Source organism: Heterodontus francisci, chromosome 17 (assembly GCF_036365525.1).
Source record: "Heterodontus francisci isolate sHetFra1 chromosome 17, sHetFra1.hap1, whole genome shotgun sequence".
NCBI classification, from domain to species: domain Eukaryota; kingdom Metazoa; phylum Chordata; class Chondrichthyes; order Heterodontiformes; family Heterodontidae; genus Heterodontus; species Heterodontus francisci.
Window position 1 is genome coordinate 74858010 of NC_090387.1, and position 10961 is coordinate 74868970.

The 10961-nt window shown below is 41.6% G+C and overlaps 1 protein-coding gene across 1 annotated transcript in view; it reads left to right on the plus strand.

Annotated features, from left to right (window-relative positions):
* The window catches only part of LOC137378595 (uncharacterized), a 207407-nt gene extending 199429 nt beyond the window's left edge, over nt 1-7978 (plus strand). Inside the window, exon 52 of the mRNA XM_068048896.1 lies at nt 6225-7978. Within this exon, the coding sequence (XP_067904997.1) occupies nt 6225-6431 (207 nt within the window). The 3' untranslated portion in view covers nt 6432-7978. The remainder of the gene's footprint in view (nt 1-6224) is intronic.
* Nucleotides 7979-10961: the final 2983 nt, after the last annotated feature.

The window sequence follows — 10961 nt, forward strand, 5'->3', positions numbered from 1 at the left end:
CAGAATTAGATGAGGGCACATTTATCGGAGGGTGATGGGGCTGAAGGAGATTACAACAATAGGGAGGGCAAGACCATGGAGAGAATTGAAAACAAAAATGAGAATTTGAAAATTGAGGCATTGCTTGACTGAGAGCCAACGTAAGTAATCGAGCATTGAAGTGATAGGTGAATGGGACTTGGTGCGAATAAGGACATGGGAAGCAGAGTTTTGGTGACCTCTAGTTTACGGACGGTAGAATGTGGGAGCACAGCCAAGAGTGCTTTGGAATAGCCAAGTCTAGAGGTAACAAAGGCATGAATGAGGGTTTCAGCAGCAGATAAGCTGAGGCACGGGTGAAGTAAGGTGATGTTATGGAAGTGGAAATAGATGGCCTTAGTGATAGTGTGGATATGTGGTCAGAAGCTCACCTCAGGGTGAAATATGACTCAAAAGTTGCAAACAGTCTGGTTTAGTCTCAGACAGTTGCCAAGGCTAAGAATGGAGTTGGTGGTTAGGAAACAGAGTTGGAGTGGGCACCAAAAACAATGGTTTCACTCTTTCTAATATTTAATTGGTGGAAATTTCTGCTCATCCAGTACTGAATGTCAGACAAGCAGTCTGATAATTTAGCAGCAGTGGAGGAATCGAGAGAGGTGATGGTGAGGTCGAGCTGGGTGTCATCAGTGAACATGTGAAATCTCTTGCTGTGTTTTTAAATGATGTCACTGAGGGGCAGAATGTGGACAAGAAATAGGAGGGGGCCCAGGATAGACCCTTCGGAGACACAAGAGGTAATGGTGCGGGAACGGGAAGAGAAGCCATTGCCAGTGATACTCTGGCTATGATTATGATAGATAAGAATGGAACCAGGTGAGTGTAATCCACCCAGCTGGACAACAGCAGAGAGGCTTTGGAGAAGGATAGGAACATAAGTATATAGGAACAGGAGTAGGCTATTTGGCCCTTTGAGCCTGCGTCGACATTCGATAAGATCATAGCTGATCTGATTGTGGTCTCAACTCCACTCTCCTGTCTGCCCCATAACCCCCTTGTCTATCAAAAATCTAACTCAGCCTTGAAAGAATTCAATGACCAGCCTCCACTGTTTTCTGGGGAAGAGAATTCCACGGACTAATGATCATCTGAGACAAAAAATTTCTCCTCGTCTCTGTCTTAACGGGAGACCTCTTATTCTTAAATTATTTCCCCTAGTTCTAGTCTCTCCCACGAGAGGAAACATCTTCCCAGTATCCACCCTATCATGTCCCCTCAGGATCTTATATATTGCAATAAGATCACCTCTCATTCTTCTAAACTCCAATGGTAAAGGCGCAACTTGTTCGACCTTTCTTCATAAGATAAGTTCTTCATCCCAGGAATGAGTCGAGTGAACCTTCTCTGAACTGCCTCTAATGTAATTATATCCTTTTTCAAATAAGGAGACCCAAAACTCTACACAGTACTCCAGATATGGTCTCACCAATGCCCTCTGCAGCTGCAGTAAAACTTCCCTACTTTTATATTCCATTCACCTTGCAATAAACACCAATATTCCATTTATCTTCTTACCTATACCTACATACTAATTTTTTGTGAATCATGTACCAGGACACCCAGATCCATCTGTACCACCAAATTCTGCAATCTCTCTCCATTTAATTAGTATACTGCTTTTCTGTTCTTCCTGCCAAAATGGAAAAGTTCACCTTTTCCCACATTATACTCCATCTGCCAATATTTTGCCCACTCGCTTGACCTATCTATATCCTTTTGTGGACTCTTTACCTCCTCTTAACATCTTACTTTCCTACCTATCTTGGCATCGTTGATAAATTTAGTTACCATACATTCAGTCGCTTCATCCAAATCATTGAAATAGATTGTAAATAGTTGAGGCCTCAGCACTGATCCCTGTGGCACTCCACTAGTTATAGCTTGCCAACCCAAAAAAGACCCATTTATCCCTACTCATTGCTTCCTGTTAGCTAATGTCTTTCATCCATGCTAATAGGTTACCGCCTACACCATGAGCTCTTATTTGTGTAGTAACCTTTGATGTGGCACCTTATCAATTGCTTTTGGAAATCCAAGTACACCACATCTACAGGTTCCACTTTATCCACCTTGCTTGTTACTTCCTCAAAGAACTCTAATAAATCAGTTAAACACGATTTCCCTTTCACAAAACCCTGTTGACTCTGCCTGATCCCATTATGATTTTCTAAGTATCCTGCTATAACCTCCTTAATAATGGATTCTAGCAATTCACTTATGCCAGATATTAGGCTAACTGGCCTATTGTTTCCTACTTTCTGTCTCCCTCCTTTCTTGAATAAAGGTGTTACATTTGTGATTTTCCAATCCGCTGGGATCCTTCTAGTATCTGAGGAATTTTGGAAGATTATAACCAATGCCACTACTATCTCTGCAGCCACTTCTTTTAAGACCCTAGGATGCAAGCCTTTAAGTCCTGGGGAGTTGTCAGCCTTTAGGTTTAATAGTTTTCCCAGTACCTTTTCCCTGATGATGTTTGAAGCTCCCCCTCCCTTTCGCCTCTTGATTTTCAAGATTCTTTGGGACGTTTTCTAAGTTTTCTACAATGAAGACGCTTCCGCCATTTCCTTGTTTTCCATTATTAATTCTCCAAGATTCACTCTCTACAGGACCAACACTAGCTTTAGTTACTCTTTTACTTTGTAAATACTTGTAGAAACGCTTACTATCTGTTTTTATATTTCTAGCTAGCTTTCGCTCATACTCTACTTTCTCCCTCTTTATTTTTTTTTAGTTTCCTATGCTGGTTCTTAAAATCTGCCCAATCTTCTGACTTGCCATTAATCTTTGCAGAATTGTACAGTGTTTCTTTTAATTTGATTCTATCCTGAACTTCCTTATTTATTCACAGATGATGCATTCTCCTCAAAGAGCCTTTCTTTCTCTCTGGGATAAATCTTTTCTGAGAGTTATTAGATATCTCATTAAAAGTCTGCCTCTGGATCCTAACCACACACTGCGTAAAAAGGTTTTTCCTCATGTCGCTGTAGGGTCTTTTGCCATTCTCTTTATAACGGTGCCTTCTGGTTCTGGTTCTACAAATGTCTAGACCCCTCATGATTTTGAACACCTCCATCAAATCTCCTCTCAGCCTTCTCTTCTCAAACAAGAACAAACACAGCTTCTCTAATCTATCCATGTAACTGAAGTCCCTCATCTCTGGAACCATTTCATAAATCTTTTCTGCATACTCCCTTCAGCTCAGAATGGGACACCATACTCCAGTTGAGGCCCAACCACTGTTTTATAAAGGTCCATCCTAACTTACTTGCTTTTGTATTCTGTGCCTCTATTTATAAACTCAGGATCCCATATGCCTTTTAACCACTTCTTCAACCTGTCCTGTCACCTTCAATGATTTGTGCACATATACCCCCATGCCTCTCTGCTCCTGCACCTGCTTTAGAATTGTATTCTTTATTTTATATTGCCTGTCTTCGTCCTTCCTACTAAAATATATCACTTCACACTTTTCTGCATTAAATTTCATCTGCCATGTGTCAGCCCATTCCACCAGCCTGTCTAGCAGACCAGACTAGACTGGCAGATTTCCTTCCCTAAAGGACATTAAATGAACTAGATGGGTTTTCATGACAATCCGGTAGTTTCATGGTCCCCATTACTGATACTAGCTTTTTATTCCAGATTTATTTAATTTACTGAATTTAAATTTCCCAGCTTCCATGGTGGGATTTTGAACTCATGTCTGTGGATCATTAGTCAGGCCTCTGGATTGCTAGTCCAGTAAGATAACTAAAATAAAAACAAGAAATGCTGGAAATACTTAGCAGGTCTGGCAGCATCTGTGGAGAGAGAACCAGAGTTAACGTTTCGGGTCAGTGACCCTTCTTCGGAACTGGCAAATATTAGAAATGTCAAAGGTTATAAGCAAGTAAAGCGGGGTGGGGCGAGCGATAACAAAGGAGAAGGTGTAGATTGGACAAGGCCACAGAATAGCTGACCAGAAGGTCATGGAGCAAAGGCAAACAATATGTTAGTGGTGTGTTGAAAGACAAAGCATTAGTACAGATAGGGTGTTAACGGACTGAAAATTGAACAGCAGCAAGTACAAACATGAAAAAAAACAGTGGATAAGCAAACTGAACAAACTAAGATGAAATAAAATAAACATACAAAAAAAATGTAAAAAATGTAAAAAAGAAAAAATAACTAAAAATTAAAGTAAAATGGGGGGGCCCATCATGCTCTGAAATTATTGAACTCAATGTTCAGTCCGGCAGGCTGTAGTGTGCCCAATCAGTAAATGAGATGCTGTTCTTCGAGCTTGCGTTGATGTTCACTGGAACACTGCAGCAAGCCTTGGATAGAGATGTGAGCATGAGAGCAGGGGGGAGTGTTGAAATGGCAAGCAACCAGAAGCTCAGGGTCCTGCTTGCGGACTTAGCAGAGGTGTTCCGCAAAGCGGTCACCTGGTCTGCGTTTGGTCTCCCCAATGTAGAGGAGACCACATTGTGAGCAGCGAATACAGTATACTACATTGAAAGAAGTACAAGTAAATCACTGCTTCACCTAAAAGGAGTGTTTGGGGCCTGGGATGGTGAGGAGAGAGGAGGTAAATGGGCAGGTATTACACCTCCTGCAATTGCAGGGGAAGGTGCCATGGGAAGGGGATGAGGTGGTGGGGGTAATGGAGGAGTGGACCAGGGTGACGCGGAAAGAACGATCCCTTCGGAATGCTGACAGGGGAAGGGAGGGGAAGATGCGTTTGGTAGTGGCATCACGCTGGAGGTGGCGGAAATGACGGTTCCCTCCCAGTAAGATAACTACTATGCTATTGTACCCCTACTTTAATACATAGTGTTACGACCAGGTGAGAAAGAGGTCTAGAGTTCCCTTTCAGCCTTCACCTGGTCTTACTGTACCAGGGTTTAATTTTAAACATACCGTGTTTTTAGCTCCACCTTGGTGAATCCTTGTTCACCGCTTTCCAATTACAAGGCAAAGAAACCAGCACAAATAGACTTTCTTAGATTTAAAGAAGAAAAGTTGAAATTTATTAAACTTAAACCTAAACTCTAATTCAGTTAACGCCTACGGATACACGACATGCCCACACTATCATGCACACGTGATACACACATGCAGATAGAGACAGAAAGAAAACAGAAGAAATAAAGTGGAAAAGTTTGAGGCAATATCTGAGGAGGTTTTTTGTGTTAGGGTTCTTCGAGCTCACTGTAGAGTCCTTGATTGAAGGTAGATCTTGCTTTTCATTGGGGCCCAGTATTCTTCTTAAACCTTGTTCGCTACAGGAGACTTTTCTCTCTTGGAGTTCATGTGTCTTCAGTGGATTCAGAGGCTTGTGAGAAACAGATGGGAGCAGACAGGAGAGATCTTCTCAGTCCAGGAGCAAACAGCTTTCTGCCCCAAACTGTTTGTACAAATTCACAAAGCTCAGGTTGCCCTGCAGGTTAGTCATGTGACTAGCTGGTTTGACCATGTCCATTTTTGTATTCGGCCATCTTAGCAGTCAACTTGGAATGCGAGCTCCCCCACCTTCAACGTCTGGTGATCAAACGTCCATTGTGGGTTGAATGTGTCAGGGAATGGCTGCTTTGTCCTTCCAAACACTATCTGTTAATATGCAAATGTCTTTTCCAACCACGGCTGATCTGTTTAACAAGTCTTCTTCACTCCAGTAACAGTTTAAAATCAATGTTCATGACAAAATTAATGTGCCTCATTCTTGGCAAGTATGACACATAGTAATTAACCTCAGACTTATACGCTTAGGACACCTGGTTGGATTTGGATGCTGTCTCCCGTTCTCCCAAAGTGACAAATAGCAAGAGATTTGCTCCTGTCTTTGAGAGGTTTTTATAAAATGTATAGTTTTCCTTTTTCTAGTCTTCTCCCTGTTCTAATGTTGTCTCAGCAACCTGTGCTTCTTATCTTTGCTGTTCCTGAATTATAACTTTACTCAGGAGTGTCATTGTGATCAAAGATAGGATCGACAAGCAGACAGTTTAAACCAATTCTGTCTCCATTAGCTATTACCTTCATTCTGTATTGAAAACCTTGTAAAAACATATTCTTATTCTTATACTCAACTCATAATTGTACGATAGAAATCTGTGCTGTTTACTGTTCATGTTAGTCTTGTATTATTGCTTTTTCTTTCTTTCTCACCCCTCCCTTACCCCCCCACCACCACCACCACTGTCTAGCCTCTCCCAAAGCCTCCATCCTCCCCTGTCCATCGCCGGTCGCCTGTTCCAGTAGAAAAGGTGGAGGAGGATGATGATGACGAGGTCATTTCAGAAACATCGGATTACTCCGTCCTGATCAGGATGAGTCCCTCTCACCGTGGGGAAGGGGAACAAATCCTGTCTGTAGAAGTTCCAGCTGAAGAAGAAAAGGAGTCGGAAAAGTGATCCTGTTTGGATTTGCGTTTTCTGCTATTAAGTGTAGTAGTTAAAAACTGGGCTTGGGCTATCACATTAAGATGCAACCACAAACAGAGTTAGACTCACAGTGCTGCTACATCCTTAAGTAGGAAAGACTTGCATTTATATAATGTCTTTCACAACCTCAGGATGTCTCAAAGTGCTTTAGAGCCAATTAAGTACCTAAGTAGTCACTGTTGTAATGTAGGAAATACAACAGCCAATATGTGTACAGCAAGCTCCCACAAATAGCTAATCTGTTTTAGGTGTTTGTTAGTGCTATGTGTTAGGAAAATCAAGAACAGGCTTGTCCAGTTGCTAAAATGGTTACATATTTTAACAAAGAAAATCAAACTGTTTATGCTGAACAAGATCCAGGAAAGTACTTACAGAAAATACTGAGGAGCACAGTGTTCCAGACAGTACAAGTATCAAGAGATCAGCATGCATATACATCCATAACCACTCAAATACAGGTCATGTATACATGCATAACTACTCATAAATGCAGCTCACATGCATGGACACAGCATTTACAAACACAGTCTAACCACACACAAACATATATAAATATTGCACACTACATATAATAGACATGCCAGACACTTGTATAACATACAGGAACAAATCCTGTCCATGGCAGTAGCAGCGAGAAAGTACTTAGTACTTAGTTACATACTAACATACCTATACATACACCACACTGAGTGTAGACTGAGAACACTAAGATACATATTTAATGCACAATCATTAATGTTGATCATGCAGAAAGTATGTTAAATGTGTACATTAATTATACACATTCTATCCCTCACTATGGCTATTGGTAGTTGCATAAAAATTGTATTACAAGCCTGGAACACCCTTCACTTTTCTAGATGTCCTATGATCAGCCTCTCTTTTCAGGAGCAGGTTGCCATCACAATGCGTCCTTTGAAATGGGCATCCTCACTGAAAAATGGAACCTTACGATATCCCTTGCATGTTTCCAATAATTAGCTGGAGGAAAGCCAGTGAGGAAGGAAAGGGAATCTTGCCCTCAGCCTCTCCCCAAAGAAATAACACTCAGCTATCTGCCATGATCTTTTTCAACAAAACCATAAGGTCACTTGAAAGGTAAATTAAACAAATCAACTTAACAAGTCCCATTTTGCAACCATCCCTGCCCTCCCCTACCGCCATCCAAAATAGCACAGTTATTGGTGGAATTTCAACATCTTGGATGGATAATGGCAAGTCCAAGAGGGCCTTACATCGATGACCAGCCCACAAAGCAATTCAATAAACAGTCTATCAGGTCCACAGTAAGGAGGGGACTTGTACAGTCTCAAATTTAGAGTAAGCAGGATTCTTCACACTTCTTCATTCACATATACACAATTTCACAGACTTACCGTCAGACACAACTGATCCAAAATATCTTTGAAAGAAGCTTGAGAAATAGGCCCAGTGTGTGTGGAATACTGCATTAGTCATGTGGGATTATTGGATCCCATCATGTCTTTACTGCAATTATTGATGTGAAAGCGCCTATTAGTGAGCCATTGCTGTACTTTCCTAAGTATACTCCTATATTGTAACATGCTTACAATTAAACTGATTATACAAAGCACTTGTCTCTTTATATGTTCTAGAAACTAATTTAGTACTATTGAAAGGAATAGTAAATTGCTTTTGAGATGACTGGCTAAAAGACCACATTTGTATGAAAAGGGGTTTGCCAAACCTTTTCATTATTTGGGGCCAGTCAAGAGCTGTGAATATGTTTTTATCTTTGTCCATGATGGTGTCATGCGCAATCAATGCCATTTACAATGCTTGTAAAATCAAGAATACTTTCACCAAAGACCTATTATACCCAAGATGTTGCCTGTTTAAAAAGAGTTGCTCTTTCCCATGGTCTACTGTTGTGAAACTGGGCAGATACTGCTCACAAAAATCATGTTAGACCACAGCTCACACAGTCTGACAACAAATACAGCATCACACATTTTGAGAAAGACAAGCATCAGATAAATGTAAAATAATAAAGACAAAAATAATCTCCCCAATTTTGGTCCCAGCCAGGCAATGGTTTCCATTTTGTACAGCCTTTTCCCAGAAGATGGAGTGTCTCCAATATAGCAGGTCCATTCCCAGCTGAGTATGCTAAACTAAATGAATAGTTTAAACAAAGTACTAACTAGATTCTAAAACAGGGAATAGAGATTTTTAAGACCATGGAAGGGCAGCTGAGACCTGTTGTTTGCAATTCCTGTGTCGTGTGGGCACTTCAAGACACTTCATATGTCTTGGAGGACCACGTGTGTAGGAAGTGACTCCAGCTGCTTGAGCTCAAGCTTTCCAGGAGGTGGTCACCCCACTGGCAGTGACAGCAGGATAGTAGATGAGTGGCCATCCGGAAGAGGCAGGAAGTACAGGAGTTTAAGGGGTGCGTGCCACTCTCAAACCAGTACTCAGCATTGGAGACTACCGGAAGTGACAACACATTGAAGGAATGCAGTCCAGACCATGGCACCAATTGGCATGGGACTGTACAAGAGGGAACAGTAAAGAGTAGAAATTCAGTTGTGAGAGGAGATTTCATAGGGGGACAGACAGAACCGTCATCGTGAGTCCTGCATGGTGTGTTGCCTTTCTTGTGCCAGGGAGAAGGTGCAGAATATTCTGTAGGGGAAGAGAGTGAGCCAGAAGTTGTGATACACATTGGTACCAAAGACATAGAGAGGGCAGGTATTGAGGTCCTATGGGCAGACTTTCAGGAGCTAGGGAGGAATTCAAAAAGTTGGACTTTGAAGGTAGTAATCTGTGGAATACTCCCAATGCCACGCGCTAGCGAGAGTGGAAATAGGAAGATAGGAAGGATCAAAGCCCGGCTTGAGGCATAGCTCAGGAGGGAGGGCTTCAGATTCTTGGGGCATTGGGACCAGTTCTGGGGCGGGAGGCACCTATTCAAAAGGAATGGGTTGCACCTCAAAGGACTGGGACTGATGTCCTCGTGTCACTAGTGTGGTTAGGGAAGGTATGTATAGCCACTCCAGGCGCTGCTTCACAAACCACTGACCACCTCCAGGCGTTTATCCATTGTCTCTCGAGATAAGGAGGCCAAAGAATCAGAAGAAGCTAAATTGGCTGGGGGATGGGCACCAGCATATGAAATAGAAAAGAGGAATAAGGAGTGAGAATGTTGAATAGAACTAGAGAAGGAAACAATACCATATTAAACAGGAGCAGACTAAGAAGGGCTCTGATGAATACGAGGCCAGGTTTAGAATGCATGTATGGAAAGGCACAAAGTGTAGCGAATAAGGTTGGTGAGCTACAAACATAAATAGCCTTGTGGGAATATGATGTGCTGGCAATAATGGAAATGTGGCTTAAAAATGGTGAGGACTGGGCACTTAATATTCAAGGATACAAAGTGTTCAGAAAAGAGGGAAGGAGAAAAGGGACACAAAAACAAGAAATGCTGGATTCACTCAGCAGGTCTGGCAGCATCTGTGGAAAGAGAAGCAGAGTTAACGTTTCGGGTCAGTGACCCTTCTTCGGAACTGACAAATATTAGAAAAGTCACAGATTATAAACAAGTGAGGTGGGGGTTGGGCAAGAGATAACAAAGGAGAAGGTGCAGATTGGACCAGGCCACATAGCTGACCAAAAGGTCACAGAGCAAAGGCAAACAATATGTTAATGGTGTTTTGAAAGACAAAGCATTAGTACAGATTAGGTGTGAATATACTGAATATAGAACATCAGCAAGTGCAAACCTGAAGAAAAACAACCTGAAAAAAACAGTGGGTAAGCAAACTGAACAAACTAAGATGAAATGAAATAAATGCAAAAAATGTAGTGTTCCAGTGAACATCAACGCAAGCTCGAGGAACAGCATCTCATCTACCGATTAGGCACACTACAGCCTGCCGGACTGAACATTGAGTTCAATAATTTCAGAGCATGACAGCCCCCCACTTTACTTTCATTTTTAGTCATTTTTAGTTATTTTTTCTTCCTTTTTTTTGCATTCCTTTTTACATTTTTTGCATTTATTTCATTTCATCTTAGTTTGTTCAGTTTGCTTACCCACTGTTTTTTTCAGGTTGTTTTTCTTCAGGTTTGCACTTGCTGATGTTCTATATTCAGTATATTCACACCTAATCTGTACTAATGCTTTGTCTTTCAAAACACCATTAACATATTGTTTGCCTTTGCTCTGTGACCTTTTGGTCAGCTATGTGGCCTGGTCCAATCTGCACCTTCTCCTTTGTTATCTCTTGCCCAACCCCCACCTCACTTGTTTATAATCTGTGACTTTTCTAATATTTGTCAGTTCCGAAGAAGGGTCACTGACCCGAAACGTTAACTCTGCTTCTCTTTCCACAGATGCTGCCAGACCTGCTGAGTGAATCCAGCATTTCTTGTTTTTGTTTCAGATTTCCAGCATCCGCAGTATTTTGCTTTTATTTTAAGGAGAAAAGGGAGGTGGGTGGTAGTGTTCATTGTCGTGTTGGAACAAGAGGA